Raw genomic sequence first — 24,195 nt, 5'->3', positions numbered from 1 at the left:
TCTTTTCACATATTGTGGTTCTATTTATGTTAATACAGAATTGTTTGTATAAAAAAACGAGTCCAGAGATGCATAAGCATGAAACAGTATAATTTATTTTAAGTTCACAGTGCATACATTGTGTGCAGTTGTACCAAGTTACTCATGAATAGCACATTAGATTGACCTCAGTTGTTTAAGACAGTTGTTTTCTCTGCAATGAGAACATGCAAGTGCGCACAGAATCAGAAAATCAGTAAATGGCATACTGAAGAGTTAATAATCATTACAATACCCCAAAAAAAGACCAAAAACAAAAAAAAGTAGCTTACTGTAACTTGTCCGAGGTCGTCGCTATACTAAACACACACTTTTTTAATGTGTGGTTAAGGGGAAGTGATGTTAATAACTTTGTAAAGTTGAACCTGTGTTCTCACTCCATATTATGCTGCTACATAATCTGTCACCTCCCACTCACTCCAAATTTGTAATTTCAGGACAATTATACTTACTATACATTTGTTGATTACTTTACACTCTATTGTTAGAAGAGAATTTCCTTAGTTATCACAAGCCTGCACTGAAATCCCCTGACAATCATTTCTTCATTGTTGTAAAACATTAGTGTAAATGGGACCAGAGTTACTAAAGCTTTTCATATCACCTTTAACAGCAGCTGACTGCTCAAGCATTTCTTCCCACAAACCTCTACGGTTTAGATTTACAGTAACCAAAGTAGAAATGTTTTCTTCTACATAAAATGCAACGCAGATGAGATTTAACAATGCCCAATGCCAGGCAGTATGAGTGTATTGTACGAGACCCAATGTTATTTCCATCATTCTCGATTTGATGGAAGTGCTAAATACTGAAATAATTAATACCATCAGAATATACCACATCTGTAAAATTAAACTAAACTAAATCATAGCATACAACACATACAGGTACATACATGCAGATAAAACAATAAGCACTGTACCATGTACAAGCAAGCGTCAAGTCTCTGCTTATTTTGATTAGAAGGTGTCAAATGCTTCTGAAGATGAATGGCTACATGGGACATTTGTTAATATTCTCTCTATTTTTTCCTTCCAAAAATAAAATCTAACATTCAAATATTAGGTGTCATTTTTCTATAACATACAACACCAATCATATATTATCCATGTAAAATAAACTCAAGCCAGCAAAAATACACATCTATTCAGTTGAAAATAAGTTTTCATCAATATGAAATCAACTAGAGAAACTCCTCTGAGAAACATTCTTTAATACAGTTAGCTCAGAATGACTGTTCAAGGTTTTTGAAAAAAGAGAGAAAACAAAAGAGAGCACAAACTATACAAGTAATCACAGATTAGTACAACCAAAGCAAGTACCTAATTTACAAAAAGTGAAATAACCCAGAGAAATTCAGAGATCTTCTCTTGAATACAGGCAGGAAGATTCCCACAGACCACCGCAGCAAAGAAAAACACTGAGTAACTCCAGCTGGACTGCAGCCGAAACTCAAAAAAAAAAAAAAAAAAAAAGCAATAAAAACAATGCTAGTACCCAAGTTCATTTCAGGTCAGTTTCAAAGAAGCAAAACAGGTTTTGTGTCTGTTTATCATATAAATACCATAAATTTCTATGTACGATTTAAGGTGGTCTGAAAACATTGCATACACCTCCTTTCTATAATACTGTACCTTGTTGTGATTATACTGGGTGTTACTCCTACTGTATAAGGCACACCATACACACCATTCTGTCATTAACACTCATAGACACACCTCAGCTCACACATAGTTAAATAGATTTTGATATATATATTTATTTAGGGACACATGAGGCTTACTCCCACTATAAACTAATTTGATTGTGATTATTTTTCAAGTAGAATCGTGCATTATAATGTAATTACTGTTAAAGAAAACTGACCTATTTTGACAAGTATTTGCATAGTAAATACGTTTTTTAAAGTGTTTACAATGAATAAGGCCAGTGCAGAGATTGTTCTGGAGTCTGTTTTTTTTCCTCCTTTTTGAAATTACTAGGACTGATTCCTGGGCATTTAGAAGGACGCCAAAGACTTTATGAGCAAATCGTTAACGCAGAGCAGCACTCAAAAAGTGGAGAAATAGCTGCTATTAAACTGCCACACCGACTGGCGTCTGGCATAAATCATAAGAACAACGAACCATAAATGTAATAATCCCAACACAAGCACATGAAAAAGCTTTCTACTTTTCTCTGGGTTTGTGGCGGTGCAGAGAATGATGGGAACCCACAATCTCTGGACGCGGCGTTTCTCTCCACAGGAGAGTCTGTTATAGAAATACTTTTGACTCTGTACACATTACATCCATGTAGCTACTCTCTGAGGAGAACTGTATTGCTTCATTACAGTACAATCATCAACCACTGCATTACATTACAGTGTGTGACTCCAACCTACAAGGACAGAGATTGCATTTCCTCCTGTGAGCAAAGAAAGGGAGACAGACAGAAAAAAAGACAAAGACTGAGTTATGTGATAAGTCTGGTGATATTGTATATTTTTCTTAATATGAACAAATAATATGAAAGGACCAAAACCAAAAATTTATTTATCCTACTAAAAGGCAATCTGCGCCTGAAAATAGTCCCCAACAAATGCACTATTTACTCCTGTTTAAGCAACATTCACTAAAAACGTCATTTCAAAACTGAAATGTCTGAAAGCAAAAAGACGGAGTAACGCATTGCAGGATTTGTTGACAATAAGAAAATGCAACATATCACCAGCCTTATGCTTTAAAGTTCACCTTTTCCACATCCACTCCAAACCACATTAGATCTGCAACAACTGGCCACCATAGTTAAGGTTGAGAGTGAAAGTTAGATGTGCTGAAAGGACTTAAAGGCAGAAAATTAGGAGAGACAACATGAGGGCAAGATGATGATGGTGTAAAAAGAGGAAGGACATGGAGCATTGACACTGGCCACTTTAACTTTTGACTGTATTTCCTTCTCTTCAGAGTGACAGAAGTGTCCTGAGGAACATAGGAAGAGGACAGAAACAGAGAGAGGTTTCTACATGCACATCTCATTATCTGGAATGCAATTAAAAACAGCAGCTTAAAGCACATACAGTACTGTTTAAGAACTATTAACTGTTGCATTTAAGGTCTGAGAGTATCAGAGATTCTGATTACAAAGTACCTGTTATGGTGTCTGTAGAGTAAGACACCAGAGTATCAAAAACAAATCACATGTCCATTTAAGGCATGGTGATAAAAAAAAAAATTACACAGTGTAATTAGTTTCAAAGGAGTGATCGGACTTTGTGTCTGGAAAATCCTGTCTCAATTTTTTGTTTTTGCTCAAGTGATTTTAGTACCAAGTAGTGAAGATTGAGTATTGAGTATAGAATTTGTTAATCTAGAAGTGCAAATTTTATTTGACCATGTGAAATGAACACTGTGAGTAAAAGACTGACATAATGGTGTGTAGAGGAGATATCATCCCTTCTTAATCCTGACAACATACTGAGTCTTTTCTAAATTTCTTAAAGCGAAGATGGAAAATTCCTCCATTACCGGTTGGCTACTTATATTTTACCCAAAATGTAATTCATGGGTCATTTTTCAGGTAAATATGTTACAAGATGAACACATTATCCATACATTTAGATGATTACAGACAGAAATACTATGATGAGCAGTAAACACACTGCAAAAGCCTCCGTCTTATCAATCTCGCGGCACTTCAAAAACACAAGAAAATCTCAATACTATGGCCTCAGTTTGTGTTTTTTAAGTGCTGCTCTCTCAGTTCACAAGATAATGCACGTGTTTTAAGAAAGTCAAACTTAACACACTCACAACTTGTTGTCACTTTAGCAGAGTATCCAATTCACTCACTATCTAACACTGGAAGTAAAAAATTCTGCCACTGTAGTAAGATTATTTTGACTTGTTTCCATTACAAATCAATGTATTTCAAGTGTTTTATAAAATGAAGAAGACCTTGTTTTTAAAATTATTTTTTGCTTCAAGATACAGACGTTCATTTCAAGAAAATTCTTGAAACAAATTCATATTTATTGGAAACAAGTTGAAATATTCTTACTACACTCTTACTACTTTTCACTTGTTTTTTTAGGGCTCTATTTTACAAATATTTCTTTAAAAGATGGAGAGTTATGCAGTGCAACAATTCATCCCTTCCTGTTTCCTGCCCTAGAGGCTGTGACGCTGTTTGTGTGCCTGTCCGTTATGACATCAAATTTGTTCATAATTTTTCCTGAAAACTGAGTGTTGAGATAAAAAAGGTCAGAACCGAACATGTTCTCTGAGATTGTGGCTAATTGTGATAGAAGAATTACAGCGAATAGATTTCAATAGAACCCGTGGCATTTTACAGACACAGAGTCTTTGACGTCCCTACGACTCGTCTGTGGCTTTGCCCTGGACCTGGTGGTGACTGTGGTTGCAGTGAACCTGTGAGAGCTGCAGGCTGGTCTGGAGGACTGAGCCGAGGCAACACATGGACTCAATCTCCTCAAGGAGGCCTTGATCCTGAACCACAGCCGCCCCTGAGCCTTTACCCTGACCCAGACACAGGCCGAGCCCCAGGATCCCCTCCTTGGACACCTCTTTCTCCCACGGGACATGCATAGCTGAGTGGCTGCTCCTTGACAGGCTCCCCTGACCCTCCTGGTGGCCCTTGCTGCCCTGCCTCTGGAGGGCCTTTTCCTGGTAGTGCCTCACTGTCTCCTTGGACAGCACCTTCCTCCTCAGGATGCTGGTGGAGGAAGTCTGGTTCTGGTCCTGATGAGGTTCCGTGCTGGCTTGGGGGTCTGAGATGGTCCGAGACCGGACTTCTGGTACTGGAGAATAGTTTGGGTGAGAAACGGGTACTGGAGAACTGTAGGTGTGAGAGACAGTGGGAGATGGTCGTCCTAGAGGTAGAAGGTGAAGGTCAGAGTTGGGTTGATGAGGATGAGACTTGGAGATATCAGTGTCCTGGGCCAGGGGTGTAGCTGTGCTGGACACCGCAGGAGCCGTCACAGGTTTCTTTGACAATCTCAGGCTGCTCTTGTTGGGCTGTCTGCGTGGGGACGGGGGAAGGTGTTTTCCGTGGACAGCGCTGTCATCCTGGCCCATATTCCAGCCTCCCTGATCCACGCCTCCACCACTGCCACTCTCATCTGTGGGTTTAGATTCATTGGAAGGTGTAAGATGGCTCTGGAACAGAGGAAACAGGAAAATACCATTAAACAAATACCTTTCTGAAGAGACCTGGGTGTCATCAAATATCTGAAGTCTGAGGGTGAAAACAATATTTCCTGTGTATCTTGACTCGTTCTGCACACTGGAAGTGAGGTTGGCACATGCCTCAATTGGTGTATCTTACTACAAGTCAACATATCAAGCCCTGGTTCTTGTGAGCAAAATGGGCTGTTATGCTTGGTTTAACTGATTAATTACTGTTCTGTGTCCATTCTGACATCCTAAGAACTGTGATAAAAATTCATTTTAAGCAGAGCATTTATATTTTTAATAATCCATCATAAATCTTGAGGGCAATAATTCAAGAATTTTCTCATTTTTCAATACTCCTACTCATCCTGAAAAAGAACAGTAAGATAGTATAACAGTAAAGACGCTGTGCACAAAAACTAAGTGAAATTAATTAATTTAAAAGGACCAAATATATATATATTTTTTTTTTAAGAATATTTTTTAAATTAGTGAGTGACAATGCAGATTTCATGATTGTCTATCTGTACCCATTTATCCTCAGACCATCAATCTATCTTCACCTATCTGGACATAGTTCTATACTTATTAAGATAAACTCTTTCTGTTAAACCTCTCTTTCCTTAAGCCCTGAACCTGTACATGATGACAAGTTTCCTCATAATCCAGTCTTCCTCTGTCTCTCTTGCATACCGGGGCTTTGTAGTCTAAATCTTCCATGGACCTGAAGAAGTCCAGGCTCTTGGCAGCACTGAGTTTGCCTTGCTCCAACGTTGTGGTGTTCAGAGAGTCCAGGATTTCCTCCAGCAGGTTCATCTGGCCTGAGCGGGACGAGTCGATGTCGAGTTCTAGTGAGTAGGAATCATCGCTGTCCCCGATGTATGAAGGCACATCCCCGCTGTCCTCTGAGGAGATCCTGGGAAGACACAGAGACAAGCAGAGTTAAACCGTGTTTCATGTATTGTTTCATAAGAAAACTAAAATAAAATAAAATACAATATATTATGTATTATTGTGAGACAACAATTACACTGTGATAACCAGTTCCTTTCGAAGAAGCAGTTACAGTGCATGAGTGCCATTTCTGTCAACTAATGCTGTTACTAAATATGTCCACTTGGGGGCAGTATTATCATTAGTAAGAAAAGTTTGAATCTGTTTGGAAAAGCAACTTTGAACATGCTATCAAGTTTTTCTTAATAGAATGAATCAGTAAGCCAGCAAAAGTTCTCATATCTTAACATACATGACATACATACTTGAAACAACGTGAAAATGGCTTCAGTGACCAAATGTTGTGACGCAATAGGTCATAAAAATAGGAGTACTTACTTGCTTGCACTGTCCAGCTCATCATCATCTAGCCCGTAGCCAAGCTCTCGAGGGCCCATGCTCATTGGAGACTTGTTGAAGTTTTGCTGTTAATGAGAACACAGCAAATTGATGTAGCTAGACACAAAGAACAACATGATAAAATAAAATAAAATAAAAGTCGGGTGGTGGGGGGTTTAGATACGAGACAGAATATGGTGCTGAAATACAATAGAAAAAAGATGCAGGTCTGTGTCTGGTGGGTCCTCATAAGCCAGGAGTACTAGCTTGTTTTAATGAGCCTGGGTTGAGACTAAATTTGTCAAATTTGAGCCTTGGGATTAAAATCTTTAAGCTCCCCTGCAGTATTTTATCAAACTAGCTACTTACGCACTGCGAGTTAAGATATGGGAAACTACATTAATCATTTGCATTGTGAAACCAGTGCATGTGATTGTATTTGTCACTGTAGAGTGTTGAATGATCAGTTTGTCCTGTAGTTGTCCGACACTGTGGGTTTAATAAGCCACCTGTGTACCATATTAAATAGGTGGGTTAAAGAAGAGACAGAAGCTTCACAGAGCAGAGCAGGACTCTCCCCATGGGAGTCCAAATATGCCCCAGGCCACTTATTAACATGCCTTCCACTACGACGCACATGTTCCTCTCTCACTGAATGTGCATGTTCACTTATGTTAACACTATCTCTCACTTTCTAATTTACACTCTTTGCATTTTGCCCATTTACCTTCTTACATATTGCTGCATACCTCCTGTGTTTTTGGTAATATCTCAAATTGTCCTTCAGTCTCTGTGTTTTTTGTACACACAGAAGAACTCATGGGGTACAGTTAACATGTGTTTGCATTAGGGGGCACTGCAATGTTTTCTCTTTTTTTCCCCCTCCACAATGCCTTAGCTCCACCTCTTGGATTTCTCAGCATTTTTCTCTGTAAACTCACGTTAACCACATTATCAAAGTGCAACACAGAGAAAAAGGTTCTTTACAAGCCTAAAAGTGAGTGGGGCACAGGGGGTGTGTTTAAGAAGTGAAGACAGTAGTGTTTGTGTGCTTGTGTTGTGGTAGAGGGAATATCAGAGACACAAAGGTGAAGAATAGTAAGAAACACTTATCATGAAAGGCAAAAAAGAAATGAACTCAAGACCAAAAGAACGAAGGAGGAAGGGAATGAATGAAAAAAGCAAGGAGTGAGGAAAGATTCCTCAAAGCCCCAAAGAATGATGGGAATTGGGGGGTAACCGTGAACCAAGCCGGTCTTGATTAGCCGATGCAGTGCCAGCCAGACAGGCGGAATGTAACGTGTGGCTGGCCTGGCCTCATTTAGGGCCTGTGTTCGGCCAGGGAAGACATACACACCCACACTCACATATACACACTCAGTCACATACGCACCCTATTACAAAAAAACACAACGAGTTAAAATGCCATTTTCTCCATAAAAGTCAGCGGAGGAGATGTGTGCAGTAGCCACTTAAGTCTCTCAGCCATCGGGCTAAACACGAACACATGTGGTGGCACTGCTGATTGGCCAAGCCGCTCCCCTTCTATGGTAGCTTGGAGCTATAATGAAAGAGATTTCAGAGGGGCTCGGGCCTGGGATCCCTAAACAGCCTTTAATGGATTCCTGTGTCAGGGCAGTAAATCTGGGGCCAGGCCGACATGCCAGCCAGCCAAAGCGGGCCGGCAGAGCGGAGATGCACCTGTGAGACACTTGGGGTTTGGACAGACACAGTTACATACAAACACTACAAACACATGCGCTGTATGTTCATGGTGCGTGCAGTTATTTAGACTGGGCATTTGTGCAAAAGAGCTGTGTTTAGGGAAGCAGGGCCTCTCTCTGCGTCTAGGTGTTTATTAAAGCAAGGTGAACCCAAACACAACCAGACACAGGTCATGAAGCCTGGCCCTCTGATCTCTGTTACAGCTTTGGTGCCGTCTACAAAAGGAAGTTCCATAGGGAGCAGTAAATGGATGGTACCTCACTTCACGGCTTTATCAATTTGTCATTCCCTCTCTTCACTGTGACCCTTTAGTGCAGCAGTTAAGATTAAACTATTTACAACAACTGAGCATTTTACGATAGAAGCGCCAAATTTGGCGCAGGAGTGGGTTTATCACACTGTTTTTTTTAAATGGCCAACATATTGCATTCATTTTACTGCTAATGTAATGTCAGTTACTTTAACATAATATTACTGCTCCTCAAAAGCTGTCAAAACCAACAACAGCAGCTAAATCTGAGATCTAAAATAAGATGTATTGTGTGTCAATGTAAACAACAACAAAAATATAGACTCTTCAAATTTAGACATTCACAATGAGGTATTCTCAACCAGTGCAAACAGGTCCCGTGTTAAAGCTGTGACAGCTCTGCCACCATCCCATACCTCCCCAGGCCTGACAGAACAGTGGAAAGCATGAAATAGCAGAACCACAGATTATCATACTGCTTCTTCATTAGCTTCTTGCTGTTGGCTAATGGGAAGCTGAAAGGTGAAAATGAAAAAGCGATTCTCCCTCCATGCCTTCCTGTCTCCCATTTTCTCTCTCCATCACACCGCTGTCAGTGACAGATGTCACCGTTTCTGTTTGTCTGGCTCTCGCTTCCCTTCCTCTCCACCATATCACCACAAGTGAGACTGTACAGAACGCAGAGAGCGAAACAGTCAGGAGGCGATACAGCAGAGGAACAGGAGTCATGAAAATAATAAAAATGGTCAGGTTATTTCAGCAAAACTACTGTAGCTCAATCCAGTATTTGGGAAGAGAAAGAAAATCCTCTTGTGTTCCTTAAATCAAGGATAAGATTTGACATCTGAGCTTCTCTTGTACAGTGAACTCCTTTTTTTACTCAGGGAAAGATTTCTTAAATGATTTTTATGTATTTTTTTTACTTTGATCTGAGTCCCTGAGTACCTGGCTAAAGAAGTAAAAGAATCCTGATTATTTTCAGTTTAGGCATCAGACATAAAAAGCAACACATAGAGTCCCGTCATCAGTATAACTTACAAGCCGATACAGTCGTGGATTGTGAGCAAATGCGAGTAGAACTGTAAACATGACTAACTTATCCTTCACTCTAACCCTTTATACCCAGGGCTTCCTAATGCAATAATCACAGGTATGAAATACATCAAGGGGCCTCAAAAATGTCTTCAGATTTAATATAACAAATTAAATTTCATTTCTGTCGTTATGAGGGGAAAATAGTCATCACCATCCATTTTATAAGCTGCATTTGGAGAAACAAACATTGCCCTCCTCTTCCCTTCCTTCCCTGTATGACCGGTTATGCGGAACAACTATGCCTCTCTGTGACAGGGCCAAACACTAGTGGACTTTAATAGCCAGTCTTACATTATACATTTCATATGGTATTTCAGAGTGGGCACTGATCTCACAGCTTGGCAGTGTATGTTAAGAGATGCCGGTAAAATGCAAACAAACCTTGGGGAGAGGCAGAGCCTTTGCAGAAGTACGGCCAAGTCTGTGTCTGCCTGTTTAAGAGCTGCTCACTCGAAAGAGGAAAAAAAAACAAAAAAAAAAAAAACTGCTTTTGAGGCAAGATCCACTGCTCGTCTGTCCAACTGGCTATTGCTGAAAGCCCACTTCCCTTTTGCTTAAAACAGGAACCATATAAAAGAAGGAAAATGTGCATTATGCCCATTCTGTTAGACTAAACTAAACTCATACAGTAAAATCACCAGGTGTCTTTCTGTGAATGGGTGCGGTGCGGTGCAGTACTTAGAAGGTGCCAGGAGATGGCACTTTGGTTTCAGCGAGGAAGCCAGTTGGTCTCTGAAGTGGGGAGAAACTAAGCGAACATCTCTGGGCAGAGCTACTGTACTTAAAGTTCATTGTGAAGCATTCTAACTATTCATCTAACAATATTTATCCACAATAATAATCTTACAATGAATATTATGAGCATATTTGAGCTATTTTCCATTTACAAATGCTTGAAAAATGTCATTATTATGAATTATAACACACACGCACTGTATGTTTTATAATAACAGTACATGAATATGCTTTGAAATAACATATTAGCTATTCAGTTTACCCAGAAAGTATTGCTTTTGCATATTGTTCATATTATAGCATTTTCAATCATGTACTGAATGTAATGCACACATGTGTATGTAATGCTTTATGAGCAATTCTTCAAGTTAAGTGTTATTGTTTTAAAAATACATATTATATTATTATTATTAAAAGCATGTTTGAACAAATGATAGTCCTTCATCCAAAATCATAACCACACATTTTCCCCTGTTATAACACAGACACTTCACAAGTCATGTGTACAGTGTACATATGTGTCCACTGGCCATGAACACATGAGCTGTCTCCCACTGATGGAGCATACAAACACATCCACCCATGCACACACACACACACACACACACACACACATGATAGCATGTACACACTGAAATATCCATGTAACTTTGTTCCTGTTTTACATCTTTGTTTGCTCCCTGTTTCCCCTCCACCCTGAGCTGTGTGGTGTTTGCCGGTCTGGCATCTCTCCTGCCTCACCAGGTGAAGAGTCCAGAGCCTGGGGCAGAGCCCGGCCACAAGCCTGCTGGCTGTCATTGTCCATAACACTGTCCCAACCTCTACTCTCCTCTGCTCTCTTAGCAGCTGTCATTCTGTTGTCTCCATCCTGAGGCAAACTGCTGAATGCATGCACGTTTGTGTACATACATACAATACACACACTCAAATACATGCTCATGTATAAAAGGGCTGAGGTACAGACACACTTTCTATTTGCAGATGCTTACAGAACAATACCACATAAAAACACACACACACACACACACACACACACACACACACACACACACACCAGATATACAAAATCTTAAACAAAAACTCTAAAACAGATGTGGCACTACACACACAAAACCATACAGGAGCCAGAACACTGGTTGTTTTATGAGACAAGAAGTCAGCAGTCCAATTCGGTCTTGTTTTTGTCAAACGAAAGGATTACTCCTACATTCTTAATCAACAAGCTCACCAAACACAACAAATCACCCACATTGCCAGATACGGCTGAAATACATACACAAATAACAGCAGCACTTTGGTACATGTGTTGGCTGATCAAATAGAATGTGAATTTCATAACTGTTTATTTTGCTATGATTAATTTAAGGAGCTACTCCAAGATAATTCATTTCATTTCAAGGACAGACAGAGGGGTTTGTAAAAAAAATGATGAATGATAAAAATGTTTCAGGATATTTCTTTCATACAGGAGGATGGAATTTCTTTAATCAGATCACATTTTTGGAGCGTCAGATGACACCATGTTTCTGAATTTATAAAGCAGGTGAATAAGCTTTTGTTGGTCACTTGGTCAGAGGTATGGCCATGTGAAAAGGACACAGGGAGTGGGTTTTGGAGTATATATGCTGTAGCTAAGGACACAATGTAAAAAATGTGGTGTATGTTGCACTAAGTCTTGAAGGAAATAAATATGATATAGAAGTGAGGTAACAGTTTACTTTCACAGGCGCAAATATTGTTCAAAAACCCTGACCATTGCACTAGCTTCGATATACATTGTTGCCAGGTCATTAGTTACACCTACAGTAGCTAAAACTATTGTAGTAACTATACTACCTTTATGATGGTTACAATGTTCGGTTTTTGTTGTTTGAGAGAGGAGCTGATGGTGGTGCTGTGTTGAATTATATTGCAATGTACTGAGAGGTGTTTCTAATAATTAGTCTACCCTCACTGATATATACAGGGTGCAATATCAATTTAAGAAAAGTATGATTTTTACCGTATTTTAGTATAATAAATAATATTTTAGAATCGAAAATTAAAGACATTGCAATGTTGAGACTTGTGGATTGTATGGACAAAGACAGGACCATGTTGTGTCTATAGAGAGGGAGTGGGACGTATTTTAAAGAATAAATAGTTAGGAATAAGAGTATGCCAAGGTACTGCTCTAGCTGCTATAGCGTGGGAGGTATGAGGATAAAGGTATGTGTTTTGTTTTGTTTTTTTAATTTTACTTAACCGTTATTTAACCAGGTTAGTCCCACTGAGAGCAATTTCTCGTGCAAGGAACATCTGGTCAAGACAGTTGTGAGCAGAACACAGTATCAAGATTTCATAGGAAGCAATCTCAAAAAAACAAACAAACAAGATACATAGAAAGGTGAGAGACGGAGAGATAAGATAGAGTAGAACAATAGGCATGTTTTCCTCCAACATACTTTTAAACTGTAACTGAAATGTAAATATGGTGCGCTTTCAACAGTCAGTGAAAGTAAATAAATGGCTAGCATCGAGTGTAGCTGCCAGTTGTATTTTATAAACAGAAAAACATTCTTCCTGAACTGGACATACACAACTTTTTGTGTAAGAATTAGGGTTTTTTTTCAGCTTCCATTTTAAGTAATGAGTTTCAATCATTCAGGGGTTACTGCACACTGACAGGCCATAAATTATCAAGGCTTTCTTGGCTTCTCATTTTTCAGTCTTAGTTTCAGTTGACAGGAAAAAATCTTGGGGTGTCTGACTGCACTCTCCACCCTCTGGGTTTTGTGTGTAGAGGTCCGGATAATATAATAATATACCTGGGTTATGAACTGTAACCCAGTTCATAAAAAAGTGAAAGTGATGGACTATATATGAACACAAACACACACAAAACCAATGCTGGGGGACATGCTATCCTGTGTCCTGTGTGTCCCTCCTCCAGTGGTCTCCAGGGACCCGTTACTGTGGCAATGAACAGGCCTCAATGGCAGGGACAGGGGTGTGAGCGTGTGTCTATCCTGAATACGGTTTGTATGCGTGTTTGTGGGTGTGTGCGCACATCAATTGCATGTTAACTGTTAATCTGTGTGTGTTGGGTTGGCCCGTCTTTGTGTGTGCACTGGCTGGGGGGAGGGTGTCCGAGGAGGCCTTTAGAAAAGCCCTAATTGCCGTTCCTCTCCTCTCCCTGGCCGTCACACCTTCCTCTGCGTTAAGACTTTCCAGTCTCATCACACACACAGGAAACACAACGCTAATTAGAGACAGCACAACCTCTCCTAATCACACTCTTACATGACTGTGACCAAAATGTCAGTGTGTGCATGCAGGCATGTTTTTTGTGTTTTGTTTTTTTTTTAGACAGAATTGGGAGTCCACTTGCCATTTTTCATTTAATAATAAGAGATGGAAAAGCTCCAGCTGGGAGTACAGAGGTATAGATATGAGCTGGGAGATATAACTAGTAACCCAGAGGCTGTATGCATGTGTTTAATACCGTACAGAAGTGTGCAATTTTAATTACATGAAACTAAACCACCACCAAGAAATATATGTGCACACTTTCATTTACACTACAATACGGTGTTTTATAATTTTCTAACATTTTCAACTCTCTTGATAAATTTATTGATGAATGTGTGTTTTGTGAGTGTGCATGTGCTTGCACATTGTATGCCAGCTCTGCACACAACAAAGAAAAAAAATGTGCTATCCACTTATGGCACACAAGCAAATTCTTCAGAGGAAATGCTGACCAGCAGATGAGTTGCTTCTACTGTCCGTGCTGTTCAGAGAAAAATACTGAATGTACAACACGACTGTGTTGAAAGAAAAAAAATGCTTATCATTACATTTGGCACCTTGACAAACTACTGTACTTGCAAGAGCTGTTACAAGAGAGACAAAGTGGGGGGAGAAAGGGTTTGAAATAAAAAGAGAGAGGAAGATGTGGCAATGGAGAGAGGAAGAAAGAAAGAAATGAGAACAAAAAGTGGACGGAAAGAGCACAGAAGTGGAAGACTGCATCCATGTCAGTCAAGTGAAAACTGAGCTCTGGTATGATCAGTCAGTGTACATGTAGTAACTCATTTACTGATGTGAATCTGTGTGTGTGTGTGTGTGTGTGTGTGTGTGTGTGTGTGTCATACCCGTCTCATCTTCTGCAGTCTCCTTGGAGACAGGCTCTTGGTGCTGGTGGGAGACCCTGCACAGACCATCATCCCCTCTTCTTCTTCTTCCTGAGAGAGAAAGGATGAGTGTAAATTTTAGATGATTTGTGTTATAAGTTAACTAAACTGACTATGTGTTAGTTGGAGAATAATGTGCATTTGCGATGTGAAAGAACCACGCCACAACGCATTAAATGTATTGCTCCCTCATTTAAGTTAATCCTTTTCAAATGAAAGAATCAAAGAGAATACTGAACTAATGCAATGATGCTCTTTGTCCAGTTTGTTGCTATTTCTCAGTGTTATTTAAAAAAATGAAAGGGTCGAAGGAGGAAAGGAATGATTAATTGATCATACTAACAAGTACTGTGTATTTAGCCACACCATTGCATTTGGTGACATATTCCTTCATTACGATGAACAAGGTTACTGTAGTTTCCCCGAGTCAATACCACACACACTGTCCTGTTACTGTAAATACTCAGTAGGGCACCATCCGCATCTGTGGCTGAAAATAGTCCCTAACAAATGCACTATTTACTTGTGTTTGAGTAATGTTAGCTAAAAACTACAGTACCCAGCTGTTTTAGGAAATTACTGAGGCATTTTTTAAAAAAAAAGAAGATTTTTTAGTAGGAACGAATGGGTTTAGGCCTCAGAGGCACTGACATTGTATTGAAGTTGGACGTGAGAGAAGAACTAACGTACTGTTGGTTTTAGTCTTTTCATTGGATTTTTTGACAATAACAGATATATAGAATATCATCATGCTCATCCTTTAAAACATTCTTTAAAGATTACAATTATTATATTCAAGGTAACCACCTCTGATAAGTTTCATTTCAATATGTTTGTGCAGTGATCCTGAGAAATTGGAATTAATTCATTTGTGTATGTGTGAATTCATTTATGAACACACATGAAATCTGTTTAGCTTCACAATCAAATAGATTTCAACACCTCAATTTGCCTCTACTTTGTGTGTGTGTGTGCATCCACATTGCAGAGCACTGCGTACTCTTGTTCATCATCAGTGCCCTCTCTCCTCTGTTTCCCACTGACAGATCAAACTGCTATTGCCTTATCAAATCCATCAGGCTTATGGAAACATACACCTCGTTACATTAGCTTTGAGAAAATCACAGGCTCACTGATGAAATATGCAGACAATAAAAGAGAAAGAGGGGCCGGGGCTCGGATGACATGACAGGCCATAGCCAGAGGGGCGGTGGTTAAAAATGTACAGCCCTGAACAAAGCGCTAAGCAGGCTTCAACAGTCATTAAAGGCCCCTGCGTCAGAATCACACTCTCCATGTAAAGCAGCATTCCTGTCTGTTTCTATGAGGGGGGTGTGTGTCTATCTGTGTGCTCAGAACAGAATTATGCATACAAGTGTGTGTACGCATGCATCTACGAGTGTGTGCATGTGTGTCAGAGAGGTGTGAAGGTCCGCGCTGCTCACCCTTGCTTTAAGTTTGCCCTTAATGTCCCGGATGCCCCTCTTGGCATGACTCTTGGCCTAGGAGGGAAAATAACACACACATTCACACACACACACACACACACACACACACACACACACACACACACACACACACACACACACACACACACACAGATTACTAATCAAAACATGTTGCATTAACATTCTGTTCTGGTTTCATGTAACATCAAGAAATGCTTTGATCCCTGTGGCAAAAACACGGAGACAAAAGGCTGGATAAGAGAGCCTTGCACAGTAACAGGAGGCGATAACATGAAAGGGCACCCTGACCACCTATTGTACAGCACATAACGACATGGTACTGCTCATCAAACATAGACTAGTCATGAACAATGCTCCCATTCCTTCCACTGTCAATTCTAAAACAGACATTTATTTGTTGTATATTCAAGCAGACTGATTCATTTTCACAAAACAACTTGAAAAATGTAATCTGAGGTCTATTTCAATGGAATTTTCAGGACTTGATGTTTCAAGTTACGTACATATTGAAGACAACAGTGCATTAAGCTACAGTAATGTGACTGCCTATTAAGCAGTTTTGCCGAAGAACGTACCTTTGTCACAGCTGTGTTGAAGAGAGCTCCTCCTCTCTGTGATAGACACAGAAAATGATCACATTTTGGGTGAGTTTCCACACATATACACACATTCAAACTAATTATTTTTTAAATATTAAATATTCATATATGCACACAGGTAGGGCTGGTTTAATAATTTTATCGGTTATCTACGTTTACTGCAATCAGCTGAAAATAAAAATCAACAAAAGTTAATTGATTAAGGATTTTTGTCTAATGTAAAGCACTGAAAAGCAGCAGGTGAACACTATTACTCATTGTCTGGACAATCAGTTTGCTTATTTTATATGTGATTTTTGCATACATTTGTCCTACTGTGATGTAAAGTATCCTTATAAATAATGTGATAATTATTTCTATCTTATCACACGACCCCTACAGTGGTCACACAAGACTAATTTCCAATATCAAACACAACCAAAGCTCCCTCTGCATCTGTAAATAGTATTGTAATACAACTTCAGTATAAAAATGGTGACACCAGACAAAGTATCATATCGCTGAGCCATGACATGATTCATAGCATTCAGGAGGTTTTTATTTAGAAGCAGCCTAAAAGCGATGGAAGGGACTGTGCGTGATTGATTTCTACTTTGAGTTCTGCAGACTGACATTATGGCACCCAATATCTGCCTGTCTTCTTTTCTCTCTCCGAGTTGCTGCATCTCTCTTTTGGCGTCTCACTCTTTTTCTCTGTTTGGTCTTTAGTGTAAGCACAAAGCGTCGGCTAAACGGCTAAACAGAGTAAATGGCAGACGGCGTTTCAGAAGTCGAAGAAGGAGAGGAGGAGAGGGGCCGAGGTGAAGGCCCCTCTTATAGATCCCTGTCAGTCAGGAAATGTGAACTTTAACAAACCTTTGAAGAGCACTCTAGAGAACTAATTCAGCCTTAGCTGACGGCATGGGGAGAGAGGGAGTGTGAGGGAGAGGTACTCAGTGTGTGAGAGAGAGAGAGAGAGGGAGAGAGAGAGAGAGAGAGGGAGGGAGACGGGGGGGCTGTGACAGAGATGAGAGGAGGGGAGAGAGAGAGAGAGCGAGAGCAAGAGAAAGATAAAGAGAGATAGATTGGGGAAGAAAAGGAGAGGAGGAAAGAGACAGGAGATGAAGGAGGAGGGAGAGATCTATGTTCTTGGGTCGGTTCAGCGGAGTAACGCCTGTGTTTGCTGCCAGATCAACATGTCATGTCGGAGGACGTCTTGTCACGTCAAATCACTTCTGTCTCCCTCCCTGTCTGTCTCTACTGTCCTGCTGCACGCGCCGCTTCACACACCAAACTGCACTCAAGCTGGATCTGTACATTCAGGCAGCCCCTTCATTCCAAAGGCAACGCCAGGACTTCAAACACTGAGTCGTGTCAATCACACTTTCAATTAAATATAACTCGGGAATAAAATGAGTGAAACATAAAAAAAAGCAGATAAAAGCATTTAGGTATGATGTGCAGGACAGTGTGAATACCTTTACAGTGTGCATCCATTGCTGGTAAGACCTTGAATTACCTGAAGGGATGTATAAAACACAGTAAGTATGAATTAATCATTTTGCACTCTATAGCATTATATTAACATTACAAAGCAAAGGTAACTATGTATATTACACTGTGCCACATTTTAAACGGTACACAAAACCATTTCTATATTGAACTGGACAAACATAGTGACAGTAACAGCGTCAGGTAATGTGTTTGATAAAAACAATTGTAAAATATTAATACATTTAGCCCACTATAAGTCTTTGGCATTATTTGATTTCTGCTTTCTTCCCTTTTGTCATATAACCAGTAATAATTCAGTAAAACATTTACTGTTGAATGTAAAATTAGTATTAGTAACTGGATATAAAGGACTCGTGAGGGCAGAACGAAGGACTGTTTTATAGTGGAGATTTTTCTATGGTATCCGGGGTTTTCAAATGTTTGGAGTTTCAAATGTTTTTGTAAACAGAATTACAGATGACAGTGTGGATTTGGGTCAGGATCAGAATTGATGAGCCCAATAATTTGACGGATATTTAGCTGCAACATTTGGATGGCATTTATTTTTTCTTGTCATGTAAATACAACTCAAACCTGAAGTGTTGTGATCAAAATGATACAATTTGTCTGAGCACTCCTGTGGGATTTCAAACTTCTGGTGTCTCCACATTCAATAATGCTCAATCCTGCCAAAACATTATTCATTTTTTGTCAATCTTCTTTTGCCATATTAAATCAGATTTACAAGTCCCCTTTGTATCAGTTCCAATAAAGATTTTTTTTTACAACAAATGACACTCAAGCTGCATGTCATATATAAAAAAGAAAATGAACCAATTCATCATGAGAGGCTGAATTTTCTTTACAGATTTTAGAATGGATAAGAGTCACTTTAAGGCACAATTCAAAGCATAACGTTGTCATTTTGAATCAATAATATCTCAATTCTGTTCTTCCAAAGACAATACAGTTTATTAGTGCGTTCATATTTAAAGGACTTTATGTGGTCAGAGGTCTGCTCATGAGAAATTTTACAACAGCCTTTAAACATGATGTAGTTAAGGACCAGAATTGACATGTTATAAAACATACACAAGGACACTGCAGTATACTATTTACTTTCCCATCTTTTTAATCAGTTTATCATTATCATTATGAGACTTTTTGTACATTAAATTGATTTAGTGAGTGTGAGTTTTGAGACATTTTATTTAGGCAGTGGAGGGCTCTTAGTGCCTTTTCATTTTCATAACTTTAAAAAGGTTTCTTTTTGTTTTGTACACTGCTTTTACTTCTTACTATAGCGCATTACCTACTGCCTACTGCATGAAATATGGCAAATAAATATAATGTGGCTAATTGATAGACAGGTCTAGCACTACTCACTTCCACAGAAGCCCCCCTCTGTGATCTCTTCTTCAAACACGTCAGAGAAGCCGCGGCCTGCGTTCAATTTGGCCAGCCGTCCGTCGATAAACTACAACCATAAATTACAATGTGCTTATTAAAGAAGGGAGGGCATGGGGGGATGTGGACACACTTAAACAGACACACATACACTTACACACAGATTCAAACACTCAGGCCACAGTGGGGTGTTATTAATCCTACCTGACAGAAACTACATCCCAAGATTAGGTGGGTTGCAGGTAATAGGGATTTGGTAATGTGGAGCAGGTGAGGGATTAGGGCAGCAGACTACATGCTGCACACTGTCTGAGACATGAGGAAGTTTCATTTCCTCCCTTTGTAATATGGAGCGCATAAAACTCCATCTCATAAACATGGACCTAATAGCCAAGACAGCTACACATTTCATGAGCACAGTCACAAAAGCACATAAATATGTTACGCAAGTACAAGCTATCACACACACATACACTGACACACACATACCTCAGCATTTGTGATTAACACAATAAAAAATAACAGCATTCTTTAGACATTTCAAAGCATGAAAAATATCTTTTGAGTTTTAAGAGGCCATGTTCAAATAAAAGCAGTGATGAGAGTGGAAAGAAACATTTAAAAAAATAAAATGATGTCAATAATAGTTTTAAACACATTTATTATCATTTTGGCCCATTATTAGAGCTTTGGTGCCTCCTCCGAGCAGTTTACAGGCCCAGTTATGTGACTGACTGTTGTATTGTAGTTTTTGTTCATCTTTCTAAATACTGAACATGAAGACTTTCACCAAAACAATTATGTGAATGTAGATCACTCAGTCACACACACATGGTGCACTGTTTTCTATTAGCTAAATCCAACCACATTGACCAAGTTGCTGTTCGTTTCCTGTCCCATCACTTATAACATCAGCAAATCTCTGCGTGGAAATAATACTTTCCAGTGAAATCCTTGGGCTAATCCTGGCAAGTTTGTGGTGTAAAAAAAAACAAAACAAATATAAATATATAAATAATATATATATATATATATATATATACAGCTGCAAAATAGCACTTTCATTTTAAATATGTGGGGCCAAGGTCTGCTGATATCCTGAAAAACTAACTTTCTACTAGTTTGTGTGTATGTTTTTCTAAATCTTCGTGTTTGGATTTGAAGCTAACATTTATTTTGACTGATTATTGCATTTATTAACAACCAACACCTCCTACCTTACAAAGCACTCTTGTATTTTTAAGAACAACAACAAATGGTACGCTATTCTTTTTTATACAAATACTTGACAGCAACATATTGTCAGATAATTTCTTAACTGTAGCATGCCTACTCCCACCTCTGCAAGTGTGTCCAAAGTGTAACAACAGTGTAGGTTGTTTTAGGGTGCTTGTCCTCAGGGACAGCCTGCTAACTAGCGACCGACACGGCCACCCGCTTCTCTGGTCAGAAGAGCTGGAAACTCATCATTAGCTCATTTTAATGAGAGGTGAGACTGCAGGTTCCAACCACTGCTCTGCTACTTGGCTAGCCCAATTAGTGCACATAATCAACCCAAATCATCACCTAGCCAAAGCCTCCACTTATCTCCCCCGTCTCCCTCCACACACCCCGGCCAGATTACCTGCCTCGCTGTGGTCCTTAATTAGACATTACTCAACAATGGCAGACTGTGATCACCACACACTCACACACATGCAAACACTTAAAAACAACTTGCTTATACACATGCAAGCAAATGTGCACGTACACAAACACAACACAAGTGTTAATTGTCTTTGTTTTGAGAGAGACACCACAACAACAAAAAAACTCTCTCAAAGAAACAGAAAATAATTTCGGGGTTAGGACCACATTAGGACCATAGAATACAGTCAATGATCAGGACCAGCTTAATTCTAACAAAATATATTTTTAAAAAGCATTCAGATTTTGTCAGTACTTGTTAATCCAGTTATATGAAAAACACACTTTCTCCATAAACATTTAAATCATTTTGCTTAAATCAATTTGTTTTTGACTTTTACTAACCAAACAAAAAATGTGTGAATAAAGTCCAGCCAAAACATGCAAAACAGATTCAGGCACACTGACATTTCTACATGTCATTTTGTTTCTTGTTGCTGTTATAGTTGCAGACAGTAGAGAGGGAGAGTTATTCCATCTGGCAGCACATTGACTCACTCACGGGTCGGTCACAGTGGTCTAGATTCATTTAAACTCTGGAATTGTGGAGACAGAAATTGGAATTAGGACTCTACAGGGGTTCGTTTACAGAGATATACATGGAAAGCTTAAAGGAAATGTAATTTTGTTTTGCAACCTGGGTCTCATTTGTGGGATTTTAGCCCATAAACTGTAGATACTGTAGATAGCAGAAATCCCGTCACACATAGGTTTCTGAGGGGAAGTTTTGAAGGTTGGATTTGGGTTTACAGCTCACCACCATCTTTGCTAGTTATTGCAGCATGGAAATCCAAATTTGGCCAGAAGGAATGAAGCCTGGAGAGCAAAGGGCAACCCCTATCGCTGCTTGAGAAGCTGTGACGCATGTCAATCAACAATAGGCATAGCAAAACATACTTCTTTTTAAGCCTTAATATCTATTAAACAATTAATAACTCTCACAATTGCCACAGAAACACACATCAGAAGACTTCAAATGAGCTTTTGAGACCCCAACGTCTTGTAAGATGTGTTTGGAGTTAGCATCCAGCATTTCTTAACTGCTGCAATATGGAGTCTTGTAGACTCTGTGGAATGGACGGAGCAACCACACGATCAGATTTGAAATCAAATAATTTGGTTTTGCAAGTACACCCTTTCGATAAATGGCTCGGCTATTGCATTTATATACCCCAAGAATGACGGATGATTATTGATTGATGGGACGCATATTGTCTACAAAGACTCCTGGCAGTAAATCATCCGAGTACAAGTCCCTGTACTGTAAATAAAACTGTGTATGGCTTAGTTTTGTCAATAAGAGGACGAGACTTCATTGAATCATTCTCTGCTAGCACAATACACACACTGTCATGTGTAAGTGTGTAGGAGCTGAGGATGGTTGATAGGAAGCAGGTTAATGTCAACAGGCTTTCCCCCGCATTCTTTTGGAAGACTTCTCCCACTTGTTCTGTTCTGAACACGGGATGGGCTGGTGGACCGAGCAGAGAGGACAATGTTCATCAACAGAACAGAAGTGTGTTAGAAGGTGAAACAGTGACATTTTCAGAGATGTGTATGCATATATTAATTTTAGTGTTGGCTTAGTGTCTATATTTCATAGGCACAAGATAACAGGACTTTTGTTGTTTGTTGTTGCTTTTTGTCTTCTACACATACAACTCAAATGCACTCAGTTTAGTCCACTAGGCCATTCAGCTCCCAAAGTAGTAATAATATTTTGCTGAATTTGCATGAATAACTCTGTGCTGTTCCCCTATAAAACTGGAATTACTTGTGACTGATCATGAAGCAAAAGAGCTGTTTTACAAGGAATGAAAACAAAATCACCTGTAGAGAAGCAATTTCCTGCTGAGATGGTTAACGCCTCAAACTCAGGTAACACCTCGACATTATGCATGTGTGATTCACCGTGTGTGTAATGTGTGTCATGGTCTCCCAATTTCAATAATGTGGTTAGAATTTGGCTCAAGTCCCACACTTTGGCCATTGTGTGCAAGTGAATAAATTATATATATATCATTGAATATATTGTATTAGACATGTTGTTTCAGTATAGTCTAGCACTAATGAATGGTTGCTTGATAATTGAGCAACCCAACCTGTTTGTTAAACTACCCAATCTTAACAATGGCAGTGACTGTATGACGCCCTGTGGTTCCCCTCTGTCAACAATCCCATTGGGAAATAAAGCAGAAACGGTTTACTTTAGCTGGAAAATAGGCAAAACCAATAATAACTAACTAATAACTAATAATAATAATTAAAAGTATGCTACTGTAAAAGATTAATCCCTGCTCCTATTGTAATATCAGCAATTCAACATTTGTGTATTTTAATCTATTTTTTATATATGACAAATATACAGCAGCCAAAGTTTATTACTCACTGTATGTGGCCAAATGCTATTTATGTTTTTTAATTAGGGGGAACACTAATAAGACAGCAGTCCTACTTACAGGCCTATAAATAATGTGCAATATACTGACAATGAAAACAATATATTGGATTATAGGTGCATAACAGAACAAAAGGCTTAAAATACACAATAACAGGTGGTATAAAAACAATCAATGACAAAACAAGGAGCAGAAGTACTGGGAAAAATCCAAACATCTCCAGTCCCAGAGTGTGTACTTTTATATATATGTATAAAAATTAATGTGTGCATGTGTGTGGCCACGCAAGTTGAGTATTGTTTGCGTGTTTGCGAGCAGATACGGGTCATGGTCAGAGCAGAGCTGGGGCGGACCGCTGGCCTCTCTCACTTTAGTCGAAAGAGGAGTGGAGGAGATAAGCTAGACCCCATCCCCCGTGCCACAGAGGAGGAGGAGGAGGAGGAGGAGGAGGAGGAGGAGGAGGAGGAGATAAGGGCCTGTTTCCCAATGCTACCGCTGAGGCAGGAGCCAGCCGGGAGGATGCTTTGAACTGCTGCTTGCTATCTGCTCTGCCTGGGAAAATTATAGACGGGGCAGAGTGTCCAGAGAAACAAAAGGCTGATTGAGGGCCGCTGTGCTGTAACTCTCGGGGGTAAATCAC

At 39.4% G+C, this 24,195-nt stretch overlaps 1 protein-coding gene across 3 annotated transcripts in view; it reads right to left on the bottom strand.

Annotated features, from left to right (window-relative positions):
• Positions 1 to 73: 73 nt before the first annotated feature.
• The window catches only part of dennd1b (DENN/MADD domain containing 1B), a 103,186-nt gene continuing 79,064 nt past the window's right edge, over positions 74 to 24,195 (bottom strand). For all 3 annotated transcript variants that reach the window (XM_044198872.1, XM_044198874.1, XM_044198873.1), the window contains 8 exons: positions 19,450 to 19,540; positions 18,048 to 18,088; positions 16,567 to 16,602; positions 15,968 to 16,024; positions 14,484 to 14,573; positions 6,543 to 6,628; positions 5,904 to 6,126; positions 74 to 5,195 (listed from right to left, as the gene is read on the bottom strand). In XM_044198872.1, coding sequence (XP_044054807.1) covers positions 4,392 to 5,195; positions 5,904 to 6,126; positions 6,543 to 6,628; positions 14,484 to 14,573; positions 15,968 to 16,024; positions 16,567 to 16,602; positions 18,048 to 18,088; positions 19,450 to 19,540 — 1,428 coding nt within the window. In that variant the 3' untranslated portion in view covers positions 74 to 4,391. The remainder of the gene's footprint in view (positions 5,196 to 5,903; positions 6,127 to 6,542; positions 6,629 to 14,483; positions 14,574 to 15,967; positions 16,025 to 16,566; positions 16,603 to 18,047; positions 18,089 to 19,449; positions 19,541 to 24,195) is intronic.

Source organism: Siniperca chuatsi, linkage group LG6 (assembly GCF_020085105.1).
Source record: "Siniperca chuatsi isolate FFG_IHB_CAS linkage group LG6, ASM2008510v1, whole genome shotgun sequence".
Lineage (NCBI taxonomy): Eukaryota > Metazoa > Chordata > Actinopteri > Centrarchiformes > Sinipercidae > Siniperca > Siniperca chuatsi.
Note: the sequence above shows the minus strand (reverse complement) of the source record. Positions and strands in the feature narration are given on the sequence as shown.